The following is a 21,217-nucleotide window of genomic DNA, read 5'->3' as shown; positions in this document are numbered from 1 at the left end:
AAACACAAATTTGAATCATTTTTATGCATTGGACTCATCTCTGACTCGAGAAGACATCTCGATAAAGAATGCTGACTGTGGAGCCATTTAATTCCAAAATGAAATTACATAATGCAGAGTTCTAGAATCCAAATCAAGTTCTCAAAACATAACAAAGGCAGAAATCAAAAGCAAAGAACAAAATCGAAACGCAAACAAGAATAGAACAAAAACACAGAACTGAACTTTATTAACATGAGAAAAAAAATTACATGTTACTGAAAGTCACCAATGCACTCGCGATCTGTCACTCTCACAAGCCTATCGGCGAAATCCAAGAGCCAAGAACTCTACTTCTATGAAAAAAAAAAAAAAAAACTAATCTAAAGAGCGTATTGCATAGTATGAAAAGTGTGTAAAGTGTCTGTTTTGTCCGTTATTTACATGGAAAAGAACCCCTTTATATAGGGTTTGAAGAAAGACAAAAAAAATGAAAAAGGGAAAAGAGAAAGAAGGAAACTTGCATTCGACGTTTTGAGCTTCCCAATCGAACGGTCATCAGCTGCTCCTCGTGCTCCATAGATCAGAACCTTCCGATCATCTCCTTCAAGCTTCACCTGGTCAGCACCAGTCAGCTCATCTTCTTCTCCGGACAGGACAAGACGCTCCTCTGGGTAAGTGGCATGAGGTAAGCTTTTCTTCCTCCTTCATTCTCTCGCTTTCGAACCAAGCCCTAACTTTGAAGGAGCTCTCTTTCTCATTTGCTCAACTTTCGCACGAGGGAATTTCTTCTGCCAAATGAATCTCCAACTATGACCCCAAAAGAGCAGCTTCCTTCCTCACCAAAATGTTGTCGCTCCACTTAGGCCCAGATAGTGCAACATTAGTTCATTTTCAGCCTACAACCATGTGCTTGTAAGCGGCCCAATTCCAACATAGCAATATCCAACGTCCAGTGCACTTTTCAAATCAGCCTAGTGCAGCGTTTGACCTATGCACTTCAAATATGTCAACCCAATCTCTTAAAAGCAACAGCCCAATCTTGAAATAAGTCCAATTATTAAGTGCAGGTGCAATAGACCAACAGTGGCTTCCAGGTAGTTTCATTTCAATAAATCCATCCCCATGGCCCAATGCATTTTTCTGCTGACTTTTTAACCCAATATGCTTCCTTTTGACCAAGGCTAGGCCCAATTATCCTAGGACCTTTCTTCAACTTCAAAAAGTAAGAAAGAAGAACCAATCAGCAAATATGAAAAAGGTAATTCAGCAATTAAAAACTATTTAACCAAAATAAAGAAAAAGATTTTTAGTAAAAGAATTTTGAACAAGAATTAGTTTCCTAATTATTTACAAACACTAAAAATTACTCCTAAAAACCTAATTTTAACTACAATTCTATAAAACTAAAGAATTTATAGAAAAACCTAAATTTATCTTAATTCTAAACAATTAAAGACTAAAATGAACTAAGAAAGACTTCTAAACCTAGAAAAATGTGCAAAAACTGAGAGTTATCACCTTCTCTAACACAATAGTCATTAAACAAAACATATTCACCACTTGTATCTAATATAATCCTCTTAATTTTGTTATTCAATTTGTTTTCTACTTATACTTTATAAGTTAAAAACACATCAAATGCTTCATTCTTATGTTTCATTAAGTACACTTTAATGTATATAAAATTATCATCTATAAAGGTTACAAAATAATTTTTACTATCTCTAGACATGATTTATTGTAAATCAACTACATCAATATGAATTAATTTTAACAATTCAGTTTGACTATCTACAGGATAACAAGTTTCCTTTGTTATTTTAGATTTCACACATATATACATTTACTACTTTGTTTTGTTTATCATACATATTAATTAATCTTAATCATTGTAATTTCAAAATATATGAGGAATTCATATGTTCTAATCTAGCATGCCACTTATCATACAAGTAAACAATGTAAGTAGAAAAACTTGATTTGTTAATAATTTCAAAAATATTGAATATAAAGAGACTTTTATCATAATATCTTTTTCCCACAAAGCATTATTTTTTGTCATAACAATCTTGTGAGATATGACACTTTCACCTCCACTTTTTTCAATAGTGCTATAAAGATTAAATTAACTTTGATAGAGGGCACATGCAACACATCACTCAAGGCCACATTCTTCCCAGACATGCCCTGGAATCACCGAGGTAAACATGTTTTTCTCCATCCCTTACACTAGTGTAGGAGGTAAAAACACTTATGTTTGCAGAAATATGTCTGGTAGCATCAGAGTCTACCACATGTTTGCTAACGTTGGTCATCAAATTTACTTATCGCAACAATAGTATATTCTCCTTCGACTATATTTGTTATAGGAGGATTGTCGTTTCTTGCTCTACGCCTGCACTAGGGTGCATGATGGTCTGACTTTCCACATACAAAGAAATTTTCCTTCTTTTTAAAGGTGGGGTTAGATCCATTGAAAGAAAAATTCAAAAATTATTTTCCTTTTGTGATCAGGTTTGTGTTCATACCTTTTGAAAGCATATTTGACTTATACCATATTTGCTTTTGTAGGCAAAGTTTTGGCCCTTGTAGTAGCACACTCTTTTCTATTGGTATCCGTGTTTATGTTTCAGTTGTTGTTTGTAATCAGTCTAGGAATGCGACAATTTCTCGATGAGAAGCTCTGAAACAAACTCATCGAGTAGAAGTATGTTCTCTGCTTTGATCTCTTCAAGCAACTTTTGATAGTCATTCATTTAAATTTATGTTCTTATCTTCAATCATTTCCCAGTGGTAGTAGTTTCTTATGACAAATATTTGTCTGGCAAAATCTTCAACAATATATTTGAGAATCAACGAATCCCAAATATTTTTCGCTTCCTTAGAAGAATAGTACACATCAAACAAGTCATTAGAAAGTTCACTAAGTAAAGTATGTTGACATAGTCTATTCGCATGAATCTTCAACTTGTTTTGAATTTGAGGGGATATTGGAGATGAGAGAGCAGTAGCAAGTCCATATATGTGTAAAAGGTTAGACACATATTCTTGCCAGCGCTAAAAGTTCTGTCTAAAGAAGACCTCAATTTTTGACACATCCTGAAATGATTTCTCAAAGACCATATGAGTTTTGAAAATAATGTTTTGATTATCTGGAATTGGATTGTTGATGTCAGTCAAGTTCTTAAGATTGTTGTAAAATGTTGACAAAATCACGAACAAAAATTTCCTAAGACGTGTAGATCCATTGTCCTTAAGGACTTATTCATGATGTGTTGCATAAGTCTCCTAAGATATAACAGGAACTTCCTGAAAATATTTGAGGATATCATAACTAGCAAAGAACTCTAAAAAGAGTAAATACTCGACATAATATAGGAAAAATAAACCAAAGAAGAGAGAACAAAGAGAAGTAAGAGGGAGAGCTTGAGGAAGGTCTGATTGTGAGAGGAGAGTTCAAAAGTGTGTTTCGAGCTCTTAGAAGAAGCACAACATCCTTATTTATAGATATTCAGAGACCGACTAAGGACAACAATGTGTGAAAGATATCCTGCACCTTGCAGCACAAGTCGAGTAATGACTCTCACCTTTCCTGCAATTGCAACTTTTCGAGTCTTGCAAGAAAAGAGATCGACCAACAAATTTGTTACAATGGCTAATAAATAGGAACAAGCAACACAAGCTTGGTCAATCTAAACTCGACTAACAAAGCGCAGTCTATACAAGTTTCACCAATATGAGTTCGACTAACATTAGTTTGACTATCATAAATGTAGTTACATAAACTTGACCAACATGAACTCAACTAATATGAGTTCGACAATACAAACTTGACTAATACAAATTCAACTAACACGAACTCGAGACCACAAGAGAACAAGAATTTTGTAATATATATAAAACACATGTTTTATAACATATATTTTGGTAGCATACATGTGCATTTCCAAACTGCAACATAGAAAGTATTTGTTTTTATGATAAGTAAGAATTGCTGGGTTAATTCTTTAATCTGGGTCAAGACGTTGAATGTTGTTAAGTTGTGTTGAAAGAAGTTTTCAAGGAACAGTAGATGCAGCATTTTGCTATGATTTTTTTCTGGGATAATTTGTTTAATTTGTTCTTTCAAATGGAATTGTCATATTTTATAAATTCTAACCTCATGTCACTTGTCGAAATGGCTTATAAATATATTTTATAAATATATTTAAAAGATCTCTAGCAATGATTTTCAATGAAGTTTTGTCTCCCTTCCAGTCATTTTGATTTTGATAAATTAAGTTTAATACGAAGTTGGATCCATATGAACTAAATGTCTTGTTAATTGTACTATAGGATACCTAATCCTCCAACTGTCGACCAATAACCCGACGACAATTAAACCACTGCAGGACATTCTCGTAGCGTGGTCGACCATGTGGCATTGTCGACCAGTTGAGGCTCGGCAACCGACATGAAGCATACGTACGACACGTCGTCCGCTCGGGTCGACATGAATGATGATCGACATACAGTATGCGACATCGTGATCTAACGACACGTCATTCACTCGGGTCGACACGAATGATGATCGACATACAGTATGCGACATCGCGATCTAACGGTTACAGATGAGCAGTTACACATCTTGGTTACACAGCGCCGTGAATCACGGCCATATATCATAGAAGTAGTTGACTCGATATCAGCACACGATATGACGGTTACAACTTCTAAACAGTCAGTTTCCGTAACCGACCGGATTTTCAGGTAAACGGTTTATTATGTTAATTTAAATATACAAAGCACAGGAGGAAAAAGGTACGTTTTTCCCTTAGGAGAAGATTAAGAAAGATTTGGTTGTTCTAACAACATCCCTATTGACTTGAGCGTCGGAGTGCCTTTGCAGGTACCCAGCCCATCGTATTCAGAGGCTTGGAGAAGAAAGAAAGACAACATAGTGAAAGCAGTTCAGAGAAGGAGGAGAGAAGGTTGTTAGGTTCGTATCTTGGTCTCCACATTCCTACTGAAACATTTTGGCGCCCACCGTGGGGCCCGAGATTACTATCCCAACAACGACCACCGGAGCAATGGAAAATTCCGATATGCACGATTTGATCAGGCAATTGCAGGCGCAAATTGAGGCACAAGCGCAAACTATGCAGGAGACTCAACGTAAACACGCAGAGGAGATAGCAACGCTGCGAGCGCAGATCCCAGCACCAGAGTTATCTGCCTCCAACAGACAGGAGGATAACGATGCCAGCCATCATGGGGGACCCTCTGAACGGGCCGCTGGGGGAAGGAGGGGGCCTACTCCTATGCGCCTCGCTAACCTGCTTCCATTCACCGAAGCCATCATGCAAGCAAACATGCCGGACAAGCCTCCTCCAACTCTGGAACGCTACAATGGCTCTGAAGATCCTGATGACCATCTACGTAATTTTATAGATGCCATGGCATTCTATACCGACAGCGATCCAGTGACATGCAGAGCTTTCTCATTATCCCTTAAAGGGGAAGCTCTGGAATGGTTCCATAAGCTTCCCCGAAATTCCATAGATTGCTTTGCAACCATCGAGTCTTTATTCCGAAAACAATACGCAGCCAATAAAAAGCCAGCGATGACTGCTACTGAGCTTGTCCATACCAGGCAGGAGAAGGATGAGACCCTGAAAGCTTTCATGCAGCGCTACATCGAGACGGCCCGGCGCGTACCAGATATTACTCCTACCTTTATCATTAGCAACCTATCGTCCTGCTTAAGGCCAGGACAAGTCTCGGAACAATTATATGCTGACCCTCCAGCATCCATGGAGGAACTCCAATCCACCATGGCAAAATTCATCCGCATAGAAGATCACCGTAACTCCAGGAAGAAGCACCAACAGGATGCCCCTAACCAGGAGACAAGAAAACCAACGAAACGACCCCCCAACGACTACAGGCCAGATCGACCACCTAGGAAGGAGGCGGGGTGGACGTCTAAATACGATCGCTACACAACTCTCAACGCACCTCGGGCGAGGGTGCTAGAAGAGGCCTTACACGCCGAACTCCTCACCGTGCGGCGAAGTGCCACCCCAAAGAACGCGGACAACAGCAAAACTTGCCGGTTCCACATGAACCATGGGCATGACACGGAAGAATGTAACATAGTAAGAGACGAGTTAGAACGACTCGTTCGTGCAGGTTATCTCCAGAATTATGTCAAGGAGAGAGCTTCCTCTAGAGCAACAACCCCTCGAAGAAGAGATCCTCCTAGGCGAAGTCCCCGGCGATCTCCCCCTAAAGATGATCGACATCGGAGGCGGTCGCGCAGTCCACCTCGACGCATAGAGAGGGAACGCTCAGTCCGAGGCCGCATCGACACCATCTCTGGTGGCTTCGCGGGGGGAGGCGTGTCGGCTTCGGCGAGGAAGCGACATTTGAGACAATTGAAGTCGGTCCACATGGTCGAGCGCCAGGCTCGGTCGATCCCTGACATCACGTTCACGAACGCTGACTTCCATGCTCCCGATCCCGATCATGATGATCCTATGGTCATCACGGCCAATATAGCTCGGTATGATGTCAGCAAGGTCCTCGTCGACCAAGGAAGCTCGGTCAACATTTTATATTGGTCCACTTTTCAGAAAATGGACCTATCTGAGGACCTCATCGCCCCGTTTAATGAGCAAATTGTCGGATTCTCAGGAGAACGAGTAGACACCAGGGGATACCTTGACCTGCGAACTCGACTCGGAACAAGTCGGGAAGCACCTGAACTTCGAGTTCGATTCCTGCTGGTCGAGGCAAAATCATCGTACAACGCCCTGTTAGGACGACCTTGTCTGAACGCGTTTGGGGCAATCGTGTCTACTCCCCATCTCGCCATGAAGTTCCCGACGGACCATGGTGGCATTTGTACCGTGAGAGCTGATCAACGCATAGCTCGACAATGCTATGTCGCCGGGTTAAAAATCACTCCGTTCGTCCCAACCAGAAGGACGAAAAGACCCGAGGCAGCGGCAGTCGACTTAGACCCCCGAACCAACGTAGACGAGCGTCTGCATCCGCAAGGTGAAGTCAAACTCCTGTCCTTAACGGCGGACACATCCAAAACCACCAGCATTGGCGGAGACCTCACCCCCAGCGAAGAGCACGATTTGGGACGCATTCTACAGAACAACACAGACTTGTTCGCATGGACAGCTGCTGATATGCCAGGCATCCATCCCGGGGTCATGGCCCACAAGTTATCCATCTTCCAGGAGGCACGACCTGTCGCCCAGAAGAAGCGACGAGTCGGGGAAGAAAAACGCCAGGCTATCCAAGCTGAGGTTGGGAAACTGCTGAATGCCCAATTCATCAGAGAATTGACGTACACTACGTGGCTGTCAAACGTAGTTATGGTCAAAAAGTCCAACGGCCAATGGAGAATGTGTGTCGATTTCACTGATCTCAATAAGGCATGTCCTAAAGACTCGTACCCCTTACCCAACATCGATCGTCTGGTAGATGGAGCTTCAGGTCATGTAATGCTAAGCTTCCTCAACGCCTACTCAGGCTATAACCAGATTCCAATGTACGAGCCCGATCAAAGCAAGACAGCCTTTATTACCGAACGCGCTAATTACTGTTATGAAGTAATGCCGTTTGGTTTGAAGAATGCCGGGGCTACTTATCAACGCCTTATGGATAAGGTTTTCCACCACCAGATTGGACGATGCATGGATGTATATGTCGATGACATGGTTATTCGCAGCAACTCTGTCGAGCAACACCTGCAAGATTTGAGGGAGGTTTTTGCCCAGCTCCGACGATACAGCATGCGCCTCAACCCTGCCAAATGTACCTTCGGCGTCCCTGCAGGAAAATTCTTAGGTTTCATGCTCACTCGTCGAGGTATTGAAGCCAACCCCGACAAGTGCAAAGCCGTGCTCGACATGCCAGCTCCAAAAACCCTACGAGAAGTACAACGTCTAGTGGGTCGCCTCACTGCCCTGTCCAGATTTATTCCAAAGCTGGCTGAACACATCAAACCCATCCTGAAGAATTTGAAAAAGGGCTCTACTCAGCACTGGGACAATGATTGCGAGACTGCATTCAACACTGTCAAAAACATCTTAACCAGTCCTCCAATCATGGCCCGACCGGACGAGGGATCCGATTTACAGCTGTATCTTGCAGCCTCCCCGCATGCGGTTAGCGCCGCTTTGATACAAGAAATACCCTCCCTTAAGTTTATCTACTTCATCAGTCGTACTTTGCAGGGGGCCGAGGAACGATATTCTCGCATTGAGAAGTTTGCCTTGGCGTTACTCACAGCCTCCCGCCGGCTTCGACCATACTTCCAGAGCCATCAAGTGATAGTCCGCACAGATCAACCCATCGCCAAGATCCTCCGTAAACCAGACTTGGCAGGACGACTGGTCGCTTGGTCAGTGGAACTGTCAGAATTCGGCCTCCGCTACGAGCCCCGTGGATCTGTCAAGGGTCAACATCTGGCAGATTTTGCAGCCGAATTAACACCTGCCCCAGAGAATTCCACGACAAAATGGCTCCTCAGCGTGGATGGTTCCTCCGACAAAAGGGGAGGAGGAGCCGGTGTCGTCTTAGAGGGGCCGGAAGATTTGGTCCTAGAGCAAGCCATCATATTCAAGTTTCCAGTTAGCAACAACCAAGCCGAATACGAAGCTTTAATTGCGGGCCTATCCCTGGCTAGCGAGTTGTCGGTCGAGCGTTTAGAATGTCGGATGGACTCGCAGTTGGTCGTCAGCCATGTGAATGGAATCTATCAAGTCAAGGACAATCAGCTGTTGCGGTACTTCCACAAGGTTCAGACTTTACTCCGCAATTTCGTCGAGGTTGATGTCCTCCATGTACCCAGGGACCAAAACGCAAGAGCAGACCTCTTGTCCAAATTATCTCGTTCTAAGGAGCGAGCGCAGTTATCCTCAATCATTAGAATGACGCTCGACCGTCCTGTGGTGGAAGCTTTTGTCACTAATGTGTCGACACCTATCACAGACTGGCGGCAGAAAATCAAAGACCTCATGGAGCAGCAAGACAAAGGTGTTAGCATTACCGCGTCTGATTCCAGACGCATTGCGCGTTTTGTGTGCATAGGCGACGACCTATATCGTCGCGGCCATAGCACTCCTCTACTGAAATGCATCTCGGAAGAAGAGGCCGACTATGTGCTGCGAGAACTGCACACAGGGATATGCGGATTTCACTCTGGCAAGCGGACATTAAGAGGACGTGTTCTCCGCGCCGGATATTACTGGCCTACTCTCGACCACGACTGCGAGATATTCGTCAAAAAATGCATTTCCTGTCAAGCGCATGGTCACGACATCCGTGCACCTCCTGAAGACTTACACAATATTGTCTCTCCCTGGCCATTCGCCCAGTGGGGTCTCGACATAGTGGGACCACTGCCGATCGCCAAAGCGCAAAACAAGTTCCTCCTCGTGGCGGTCGACTACTTCACAAAATGGATAGAAGCTGAACCACTGTCCGTCATCAGCGCCCAGCGAGTGCAGAAGTTCATTTGGCGTCTCATTTGTCGTTTCGGTCTCCCTCAGAAGATCATCACCGACAACGGTCGCCAATTCATCGAACGCAAGTTAGAGGATTACCTCAACAGTTTAGGCATTAAGCATGTCACATCATCAGTCGAGCACCCTCAAACCAACGGCCAAGCCGAGGCCGCAAACAAAGCCATTTTGACAGAGTTAAAAAAGCGACTCGGTGAAGCCAAGAGTTTATGGGTAGAAGAGCTACCCGAGGTTCTGTGGGCATACAGATGTACCCCCCATGGATCTACGGGGGACACGCCATTTAACTTAACCTACGGCACTGATGCCATGCTTCCAGTCGAAGTGGGCGAGCCCTCATTGAGGCGCCAAATCACGGATATGTCCCTTAATGAAGAGCAGTTACGGACGAATCTCGACGTCCTTCCTGAACGTCGTGAGGTTGCCACCATCCGCGCAGAGGCCCAAAGGCGCATGCTATCACGACGGTACAATACCAAGGTCAAACCCAGAACCTTCAAAAGCGGCGATTTGGTGTGGCGAAAGCGGGGAGAAGCTCGGAAGAATCGAGCCCATGGCAAACTCGCAGCTAACTGGGAAGGACCCTTTCGGGTTGCGGAAGACATGTCGAACGGCGCATATCGTCTCCAGCTTCTTGATGGACACCCAGTTCCCAACACTTGGAACGCCACTCACCTTAAATATTACTTTAGTTAACATCCATTTCTTGATCATTTTTCTTACAACATTATCAAGTTCAATTATCAAATAAAGATTATATTTCATTATGATTTTTTGCTTAGATTCATTTATCACTGCTCTAATGTCGAGTCTCAGGGTTGTCGTACCAGACTCTTCCATACACAAAGGGGATGAAAGCAATCTCACTGGCCGATGTTCACCCTTGAACACCCAGTCTGTCCGGGAGACACTCCCACTGGCCGATGTTCACCCTTGAACACCCAGTCTATTCGGGACACACTCCCACTGGCCGATGTTCACCCTTGAACACCCAGTCTATTCGGGATACACTCCCACTGGCCGATGTTCACCCTTGAACACCCAGCCTATTCGGGATACACTCCCATTGGTCAAGGTTCACCCTCGAACACCTAGCATTTTCCTCACTCGACCATCGTTCTCCACTGTCACACAAAGCGTTATCAATACACTCAACATTCACACTTCGCGATCACTACAGCAAATCAATCGCAGAATCAGCTAAGTTAAAAGAACAGCGCACTCTATTTCAATGTCAAGCATTCGAGAATAATCAAAGGTTAACATTCATAGTCGTCAACCAAATACTCAAGTATGTGTGTACAGATTCTTACTACATCCTAATCTATTACAATTTGGGATGTGTCGCCTTCAACAGCTTCAGCAGTCTCCTTGGCGGGCTCGTCCGTTTCCGTTGCTCCCTCGGGCTCATTGTTGGCGACCTCCTCTTCATCCTCTTCCCCCTCCAGGACAGCGCCGTCCGGAATTTCTTTCAAAGGCTTCAGAAGACCTTCATGCACATCCTTCCGGACGTCAAATTCAGCTCCCTTGGTTGATACCTGAAGCAAGTGCTCGACTTGCCTCAAGGCCTTCCTGAAACCCTTCTTATGTTCGTCCATGATCGCGTCCTTCAGCTCCTCGATCAACTCATTCTTTTCAAACACCTCTACCTTCAGCGCGTTCCTCTCTCGGGCCACTATCAGCATTGAGCTCTTCGCTTGATCCAGATCCCTGGCCATCTGATCGCGTTCTTGTTGGAGGGTCACGCCAGCTTCCCGAGTCTTATTCCACAGTATCTCGCCCTCCTTCAGAAGTTGTTCAGTACGCTTCTGCCTGGCCTCGCAGCCCGCATGGATCTCGGCGAGATCTTTCAGCTGAGCGCGCACCTTCTCTAACTCAGACCGCATCTGACCCCTATCCGAAGCATACGCTAGATGCCAAGCCAACGCTTGTGCTCGTGTGTTCATCTCCAACAAGCTGTCAGCAATCTGTTGCTCGCTCATGTTTTCAATCACCTTCTTCTCTGAAGCATCCATGTTGAGGTCTACCCTGTGACCCGGCATGAAGGCACGATCCCATATGCCCTGCGGAAGGGGGCGTTCATTTTCTTCAACCACCTCCTTACTTTTCTTTGAGGCCTCGCGGTTGGCATCGACTGTCTTGGCTTTCCTTTTGCGCACGAGAGGCACCTCAGCTAATGTTGTCTCCTCAGCCGACGCCACTACAACGGGAGGTGGACCAGCTGGGGGCACCTGGGGGCGTTGCTGCCCAATGGACGACCCCGGACGATTACCTTCATCCCTCTCGTCGTCGATGGTCTGAAACCAGCTGCGACCACTTCCTTTCCTCCCCATTATCTCTGCAAAACACCAAAACCCATCCAGAATGGTCAGCAACAACATAACAAGTTACAAAAATGATAAGCAAAGGCACATACCAAAAACCCTAGCGCCCCACACAACACCCCGAACGCCTGCACATACCCCCAACTATTGGGATGCAACTGGCTCGGTGCAACGTTCAAGGTGCGCAAAACATCCATTTGGAATGTGGTGAACGGCAATCTCACATACAGATCATAGAATAGCGCAGCATAACAGTAAAAGAATTCATCCGAGGCATTCTCCCTCCCATAACAGATCCTCTCATCCTCCCGGCAAGCTATCAGCTTCACACAGGTGTGATACCCTAGGGTCCTCAACACACAACTATTCTCAATCCAATCCGTAATTACAGCCCTACTCCTAAATTGACTCCTAAGTTCTTTTACCTCACGCGCCGCCCAGGCGTATTCATCTCCGCTAATCGGAGACATTATGCGTCCCCTTGGATCCTCGCCGCACACATTTCCATACACAAATGCCATTTCCCCATAGGGTATCGTGGTAACTTCGGAACATTCCGCCGTAGATGACGGCCCAGGCATATCGCCCCCGATATCCTGCCCCCTTCCTTCCATGATCAAAAAACACACTAAGACGAAATAAATTTTAGGGTTACCTGGTTGATTCTCGTAGCAACGAGGGCAATGAGACTGAAGAAGAGACAATCTCGCTAACAGTGCACACTCTCAATGTCTGCTCTCCTGCAAAAGTGATTAACCCCCTTCTGAAATCGTGCTGAAGAAGCCAAACCGTCTAATCGTCAGGCGCCGTAGGATCCTTTGTCATCTAACGGCTATTAATTCGCGTCCCCTCGCTCCCCTAAAGGAGCGGGAAAACCCAAATTAGTAACGCCACGCACAGCTGTTGTACACGTCTCCTCGATTCTTCAAACAGTACTCAAAAGTCCTTCGTAACTTTGTCATCATCCACTTACTCGGACTTGGGGGGCATGTACTATAGGATACCTAATCCTCCAACTGTCGACCAATAACCCGACGACAATTAAACCACTGCAGGACATTCTCGTAGCGTGGTCGACCATGTGGCATTGTCGACCAGTTGAGGCTCGGCAACCGACATGAAGCATACGTACGACACGTCGTCCGCTCGGGTCGACATGAATGATGATCGACATACAGTATGCGACATCGTGATCTAACGACACGTCATTCACTCGGGTCGACACGAATGATGATCGACATACAGTATGCGACATCGCGATCTAACGGTTACAGATGAGCAGTTACACATCTTGGTTACACAGCGCCGTGAATCACGGCCATATATCATAGAAGTAGTTGACTCGATATCAGCACACGATATGACGGTTACAACTTCTAAACAGTCAGTTTCCGTAACCGACCGGATTTTCAGTAAACGGTTTATTATGTTAATTTAAATATACAAAGCACAGGAGGAAAAAGGTACGTTTTTCCCTTAGGAGAAGATTAAGAAAGATTTGGTTGTTCTAACAACATCCCTATTGACTTGAGCGTCGGAGTGCCTTTGCAGGTACCCAGCCCATCGTATTCAGAGGCTTGGAGAAGAAAGAAAGACAACATAGTGAAAGCAGTTCAGAGAAGAAGGAGAGAAGGTTGTTAGGTTCGTATCTTGGTCTCCACATTCCTACTGAAACATTAATTATAATAAATTTATTATAATTCGACTTATAATAAATTATCATATTATAAATCTATTTACTTTTATATGATGATAAGTGGAAGGACACGTGTTTTATTGTAGACCGTTTGATGGATGAATGTTTTCAAAGATATTACTCTCTAGAGTGAGTTGAAAAAGAAAAAGAAAAAAGAAAACGTGAAATTGAATAGTATCTTCTTTTCTTTGGTTTGCTGCAAACCCCAAACGGAAATGCTCCTCTGTTACTCTCTTCATCTCCCAATAGTATCTTCTTACTCACACAAATCAACCAGCGCTCCCAACACCGGCGGTTACATAAAGTTCCAAACCAGGTACCGCGAAAACCTCCGATACCTTCGAACGTTGACCATAATCGACCCCAAAACCAAACCGGAGGACCTCCCTCTCCCCAACGATGTCGACCACATCCTCCGCACTCTCACGTTCCTCAAGTCACGTTCCTTCTCCGACGCCGACATCCCCCGCCTCAACTACCTCACCCCTCAGCTCTTCTCCACCGTTGTCGTCCCCTCCGACGTCGCCGCCGTGTTCTCATTCCTGGCCGACGAACTTCCGGCCACCGCGTCGGAGTCTCGCTATCTCATCCTCCGATGCCCCAAGCTGCTCTTCTCCCACGTCGACCTCTGCCTCCGACCCACGCTCCAATTTCTCCGCCAGGTCCGCACTCATGGATTTCATTTTCTTATTTTATTTTAAATTATATATTTTTCTTGCATAAAAATACGGGATTTTTTAATTTAATAATATAAATAATTCAATGTTTAAAGAATTATAGAGTGCTTTGAATTTATTGTGGTGTATTTTTATACGGTTAATGATTAACCATTATCTTATTTGTATATCTTTTAAAAGTAATTATTATAAATATTGAAAGTATGATTGGATGTCATTATGTTAGGACTTCAGTTTTAATGTATTACTCAGTTAGAAACTCTAAAGTAACTATTATAAAAAAAAATACAACTTTAATATTTTTATTTTTTAATCTAAAGTTGTAATATATATATATATATATATATATATATATATATATATAGAAGTTTAGGTATTTAATAAATATAAAAAAAAGTAATGCTAATGCTGTAAAAGTTGAGACTAAACTAAAACTAATAATTTATTGAAGAACTAAAAAACGATAAAGTCATATTTGCATGTTTTAATGAATATGTTTTAAATTATTTATTTATCATTTTCTTCTTTTGAATTAGCATTTTTTGTTTTTTTTGATAAAGATAAATGAAATCATTTTAAAAAACTCACTGTAAATGAACCATAATGATATGTAGTTTGCTTATTTTTCGAGGAAAAAAGGAAAACTGATAGTTTGATTAGTGGTGTTTAGATTGGCATCCAGGGGCTGAACAAGCCCACCACGCGGAACGCGCACTTACTGAACACGCGGGTGGATAAGCTGCACGCGAAGGTTGAGTTCTTGCAGGAATTAGGGTTTGAGTACGAGGAGGCACTGAAAGCATGTGCCAGGGTGCCGGCCATTTTTGGGTATGACGTAGGGAACAATCTATGGCCAAAGTATGTGTATCTTGTGAAGGAAATGGAGAGGGATTTGGAGGAGTTGAAGAAGTTTCCTCAGTACTTTGGGTTCAGTTTGAAGGAGAGGATTGTGCCAAGGCACTTGCATTTGAAGGAGAGGGGTGTTAGCATTCCCTTGAATAGAATGTTGATGTGGGGTGATGAAAAGTTTTACAAGAATTGGAAGTGATACTCTTCTATTTCCTCATACATAAATCATCCACCACATCTTTTTTAATGTTCTTCAATCTTCTAAAATCTTATACTATCTTAGTAACTAACAACCATAGGACCAGACTGTATTATGACATATTTTACTATACTCATTACAAGTATACTTTTTCTTTATCTTTTTAAAGGTATTTTAAGAACAAAACCATGTCGGACAAAAAAATCTTTTAAAAACAAAAACCATGATAAACAAAATTTCAAAACCAACAATATTTTAGATATATAATAATTGACTCTCGGTGAATGGATAAACTTGAGATTGAAACAATTATTAACTAATCCAATTCATCAGCAGCAAAACTTTATTAATAAATTGAGTTCAACAACTATCAATTAGTTAATAAAGTGATAATTGATAAACTTTACCATAAACAACCTAATGAGATTTTCTTTGAGCTTATCTACCAAATTAAGTGTTTATATAATTCATACATGAATTTGAAGTTTTTAAAAAATCGTAGAAGAGCTAATTTATTTAATTTAAAGTGCCTCTCTTCTTCATGTTTTTGGGAATCTGGTGTTTTAAAAATTATTTGGACAAAAGTAACCTTATCAAGGATTCAATATCCCAATTCATGTCCATTCTTAAAACTTTTGAACTCTAAAACTTCAGAGTGACTATCCCATGCTACCCAAAATAATAGCTACAAAATACACTACACGAGCCGATCCGGGCAATTGGAAAGAATGTGTCAACTGCAGTGTTCGCATGCAAATTATAAAATAACCGCAACTTCATTTTTTGTGCGAAATGCAAACTCCTCATAGACCCCTGTGATATTCCAACAGAATAAGCAAAATGTCAGAATAAATAGAAAGCAACACAATTATGTAAAATGTGAACATCACAAAGACCAAAGTGGTAAGCATTTAAGCAAAGGGAATAAAGTGGAATAAAATCCAGATGTTAGTCTGATACGATATAATATGCCTTTGCTCAAAATAAAGTTCTCACGTGGCCACCTATATTATTGTATGCCACACAATAACATTTTCAGTTCCAAAGTCAATGACGCCAACTTGAAATCATGACAGAAACAAAATCACTAGCATGAGTGGATGCAAACAACCAATAAATGCTTTTTACATTTGATAACAAATTAATCCGTCCAAGAGACTAGAAGTTGCATCTGGTTAGGAAGATGGACATATTCAAGATTTTTCATGTAGGATACCATTACGTCCAAACTTCAAACTAACAAGAGAACAAAACAACCGATCCCAAATTAATATCTTCAAGTTTAAAGATTGCAGGCCAATTGATCTCTTATGCAAAACTATATATATCACTACGTTTAGAGAGTAGGCAAGTCCACGTAACAGGGTAAAATCCATCTTATTTTTTATTATTTTACAATGACATAAAGTCATTATTTGTAAATAGTGGCCCTTTATAATCCTTTTCAGCGAAGGTTATGTGTGGTTTGTGCTAGTGTCTTACATTTTGGAGTTCATGTCGTTGAGGGAAATTCATTGCAATTTACCTAAACATCATGTATTTAAAATATTACTTGAAAACAATGTGATGTAAAGTTAAGGTGCAGATTTTAGTAATACTCTAATAAAGGAGAAAATTTTAGTCTTTTATATAAGCGCTAAATACCTGACTTTCTTGAGCAAAATGGCTTTAAGTTTCCTAGCATAATCCTCAGATCGAAGCCTTCGCTCCAAGTTCTTTTGGGCTAAAACGCGCTTCTCAGAGTTTTTGATATGGAACCTTTGCTCCTGCTTTATCATCCTCTCGATCCCACTTCCTTGCATCTTACGCTGCATCAATCCCAATGCCATTTCCAAGTTCCCATTTAGGACCCTAACTCGTATGCCTCTGCATTGTTGAAGCTGCTGCATTTGATGATGCCCAATTTTGAAGGGTTCAGTTGTGAAACCTGAAGTTCCGAATAAGCTTGATAAGCGCCTTGCCACAGAGTTCATATCTTGGAGATATAAATGTGCTAACTCCTTCTCTTCCTTTGACAAGCACTAGTAAAAAGCAAGGAGAAAAAATTATTTCAATTAGAGAAAAAAAAAAACTAGTTGTATTGTTGTTGGCACAGCATCATGCATAAAAAAAAAGAGATCAATTGTAAACTTTACCTTTTATAAATTTTTTGGAACTTTTGAATATCTTGGGGTTAGGGGTTAAGGTAAACAAAACAAAAGAGGGAAAAGGTAACTTACAAATTTAAGGTTGAAGGTGAGCGAGGACAGAGGACGGCAAAATGATAAAGAACGATGGCAGAATTCCGATCCTAATCTCTCAGCTACGAGACTTTGTTCGGACTCTACTTCTTCTCTCTCTCTCTCTACGACCCCCTAACAAAGAAGATCTAATTGAAAATAAAACCCTAATTTTCAAAAGAAGGAAGGAAGGGTCCAAAAGTGAAAATTGAAAAGGTAAAAAAAGTAAAAGAAATTTGTAGAAGCGGGAGACAAAGGAAAAGCACAGGGAGAGGGTGAGAATCAAATAGGGGTAAAAGAAAAGCAAAATCCTTTCATGTTAGTTATTAATGTTTGGAACAGATCCTAAGGAATTTTTTAATTTAATTTTAATGGATGCTAATTAATATATGATGAATTAATATTTCTGTATATAAATTATATATTATAACTAAAATTTCATTTCATCATCACAAGGCTTTCAAGTCTGCAAGAGTGTAACCTTGAACCATAGACATGTCACATGACCGTGACCAATCACGTACATATTCCTAGACTCTTTTACTTTGCAATTGAATGACACGTCAAAATCCTAAAGATGAATAGCCATCGTTTATACTTTAATCACATATAGGTATTACCTAGGTTAGATGCGGGCCATTTGGCAAACCAAAACTTTGTTACCAGAAAATAGGGACGATGTCATATAGTGTGTGCATAATCAAAATTTATTTAACATGGTTGGAAAAGATGAATATATAATAGCTAGAGCAGATAAGGAGTTGGTATCATGTTGGAGGTGGTATCTTGTGCTTAAAAATGGACTGAATTGTGATACCATTGTAACTAAAACAAATTTGTAGAACAGTACTTTGTTTGTGACTAACAAGGTTAAGGTAATAAAGGAAAGAGGAAAAGGGTCAGTGATGTTGTCTGCCAAGTGATCAACAATGGCCCTACATTGTCGCCTACACAATTCATTATTCCAAATTTCCCCATTTCTTTATTCATTAATATTACTTAGAAAATTCTAAAATTCAGAGACCATTAACAAATAATGGGTTCAACTTCCTTACGGAATTTAGAGAGGCTAAATAATAATGGAGGCTACACAAAAATTATGAATTTAAGAAATGTTAAATTTAATGAGGAAATTTTAAGTTTAAGAAACTGTTAATATTCAATTCAAAACAATACTGAAGGGGCATGGTCCCTGATTGTCGGGGGAAATTTTCCAATTCATCATTTAAGAAATGTGTAAGAAACATACCAAGTTGATCGCCAACATTAAATGTCTGGCCTGAAACCCAAGACTTAAAGTCTGTGGATGCATCCCAACCTTGGCTTCCACCAACTACATGCTGTCCTGCCATGACTTCATTTGTGATCAAAGCAGCAATAAGTGCCAAAAAAATTGTGTTCTTGCGCCACATTTCTCTCTCCTTTTTGGGTCTCTACTTTCTATGTTTCTTTTGCTATTTTTGTTATGTTTGAGCTTGTTGTAATCCATTAACAATCGGTGAAAATCTATACCCCTACCACTAAAAATTTTAACACATGATATTATGACGTTATTTCGTTATCTTATGTGTGTCAAAATAATGTCATATCATATGTAAACATGTAAGAAAATATAAAGAATGTTTCCTTCTAACTGGCTCATCATAGATTGACCATCTTGGGGTCTCTGGGGCAAAAAAAAGCAAAGCACTTTTGTGTAGTTTCCTCGTTTCAAGTGTTTGCATTAGCCGCCAAGTAAACTCTTGTGGGCAGAAGTTGTGAAACCTTTGCGTTCAAACGAAGTTAGCATGAATCATCTCAATGGGTAGTTTGGAAGCCCAAATTTTAATTTATATGACAGATAATGGCACAACAAGAGAGCAAAGAAACAAAAAGAAATCAACATACATCTAGAAAACTAGAACCAAACAAGGTTATGGTCAGGAGCAGGTGTTTTTACACCTGAGGTAGTAAATTAGTGGATCAGGTAAATAAATTACTCACCTGATTTTCTTTTGTTACAAGTTTTTGGTTAATTGTGGCTGTTGAGATTAGTTGGTTAACTTGGTGTTGTAATTACTAATTCAATGAGCTCTATAAATAGAGCATGTATCAAACTCACTGGTATCTTTTTTCATTCAATCAGTACAGTGAGTTACTTCTATGAAAGTCTTTTCATGTTCTTTGCGCTCAGTAACTTTTGGCCTCAACAAATTGGGATCGAATGCATCTCATCTATAAATTATGATATCTTCAAGGCATAGAAGAAAAAGTGACACTGAGGAAGAAATAAAGCAATTGAAATCTTGATGGCCTTAAGAATAAGGAAAATAGTTAAGAAACCAACATCTAAAAGAAAGGCTGGCATCTATATCATTATTTTGAATCCATCTTATTTATTAACTTGATGGGTCCTTATGTTGAAGGCATCTAACCAAATGACTGTCCCAGAGAAAATATTAGTAAATATGAATACAATCATAATGATAAACTGATATTTGACAGACTAGATTTTCAAACGAGCTTCAATTACGAAAACAGAGTAAGTGTGTATATTTCATCTGAAATATTTATAGTATTGCGATCATTCAATGAATATTTATATATTTAGAACCTTCCCTCTCATAGATAGTTCAGGCCAGTAGCCAATTTCTTCTGTATCCCACTACTATTGTAAATACACTCTCACACTTCTGACACCTCAGTTATGCTAAAACCCACACAGAATCCCAATTACCATTACTAGTTGGGTCTTGATGATGATCTTATCGTATCCAATAAATAATTAATAATAGTAAATGTTTTTCATTAAAAATGATACTGAACAGAACTAATAATGTTTTTTTTTATGGCACAAACACAATTATTCTATCGTTATAAAAGGGATTAGTACAAGACAAAAGACTAGAGTTTGAAACCACAACAAAGAAAGACACCGTTTACTGACAAACCAAACCACCTTCAGGTCGAGTGGAATGGATTTTATTCTCTCTCTGTTGAATTGAACTCCTCTTTTTTTCTCACAAGTCACCACTCACTCACTCTTCTCTGTTATGTTTTTCTACACTGCCACAACTATTTTAAACAACAAAGGAATTCTTCTTCACCATCTACCCAAAACAATCAATTGCAAATTCCCAACCACTAGAAATCTATAACACAATACCCAATGCAAAAAGGGAATCCAAACGAAATGGAGAAGAAACCTAACCTTTTTCTGGAAGCAAAGCAAAGATCTGATCTCCTTCTAATCCGAGCTCCAAGTGCAGCGGTGCGGCGGTGCGGGGGTGAGGTGGCGCGGGGGTGAGGCGGTAATGCGCGGTGAGCGTTGATGTGGAGCGTAGGGTTTAGAACAAAGAACGAAGAGAAAGAGGGAAAAAAATAAAACAAAAATTTATTAAAATTATTTGTTTATAAAAAAATATTTAATTATATTTATTTACTGAGGTTTAAAACAAAACTAAAGTATTTTTCTGGAGTTTACAAGTAAACCTTTGAAATTTAACCCAACTTAACAAACCTCCCTTAAATCTATTACTGGTAAATAACCTCTATTAAATATAATATTTTTTAGTGTTAAATAAATTCATAAATCAAGTGCAGGAGTAAAAAACGGTATATTCTTTTAAGAAATGTTTTTTAATGTTTTTGAAACCAAACAATCTTCTAAGTTTATGATTTTATTAAGGCTAAAATAATTTTATTAGGTCAACTTTTCCTTAAAAAAAATACAATTCTGAAAATTAATGAATTAATTATTTTTATAAA

General features: G+C 40.8%; 3 protein-coding genes across 5 annotated transcripts; 2 read left to right on the top strand and 1 right to left on the bottom strand.

Annotated features, from left to right (window-relative positions):
* The first annotated feature begins 5,051 nt into the window (after window positions 1–5,051).
* LOC108327191 (uncharacterized) lies at window positions 5,052–10,202 on the top strand. Its single transcript, XM_017560921.2, has one exon. It carries the CDS (start codon window positions 5,052–5,054, stop codon window positions 10,200–10,202), a length of 5,151 nt encoding a protein of 1,716 aa, XP_017416410.2.
* Window positions 10,203–13,606: 3,404 nt separating this feature from the next.
* Window positions 13,607–15,409, top strand: LOC108328456 (transcription termination factor MTEF1, chloroplastic). The gene is made up of 2 exons (XM_017562326.2): window positions 13,607–14,188; window positions 14,874–15,409. Exons 1-2 carry the CDS (start codon window positions 13,742–13,744, stop codon window positions 15,249–15,251), a joined length of 825 nt encoding a protein of 274 aa, XP_017417815.1. The 5' UTR covers window positions 13,607–13,741; the 3' UTR covers window positions 15,252–15,409.
* A 335-nt stretch (window positions 15,410–15,744) lies between these two features.
* On the bottom strand, window positions 15,745–20,834 carry LOC108329593 (uncharacterized). Of its 3 annotated transcripts, none has more exons than XM_052872156.1 (5): window positions 20,661–20,834; window positions 18,720–18,815; window positions 17,471–17,605; window positions 16,896–17,272; window positions 15,745–16,064 (listed from the first exon to the last, which is right to left on the bottom strand). In XM_052872156.1, exons 2-5 carry the CDS (start codon window positions 18,780–18,782, stop codon window positions 16,055–16,057), a joined length of 585 nt encoding a protein of 194 aa, XP_052728116.1. In that variant the 5' UTR covers window positions 18,783–18,815; window positions 20,661–20,834; the 3' UTR covers window positions 15,745–16,054. The 3 variants fall into 3 exon arrangements, with proteins under 3 accessions (XP_052728116.1, XP_052728115.1, XP_052728117.1); XM_052872155.1 differs by having other exon boundaries at window positions 18,720–18,810; XM_052872157.1 differs by lacking the exon at window positions 17,471–17,605 and having other exon boundaries at window positions 18,720–18,810.
* Between the last annotated feature and the right edge of the window lie 383 nt (window positions 20,835–21,217).

Source organism: Vigna angularis, chromosome 2, assembly GCF_016808095.1.
Source record: "Vigna angularis cultivar LongXiaoDou No.4 chromosome 2, ASM1680809v1, whole genome shotgun sequence".
Taxonomy (NCBI): Eukaryota; Viridiplantae; Streptophyta; class Magnoliopsida; order Fabales; family Fabaceae; genus Vigna; species Vigna angularis.
Note: the sequence above shows the minus strand (reverse complement) of the source record. Positions and strands in the feature narration are given on the sequence as shown.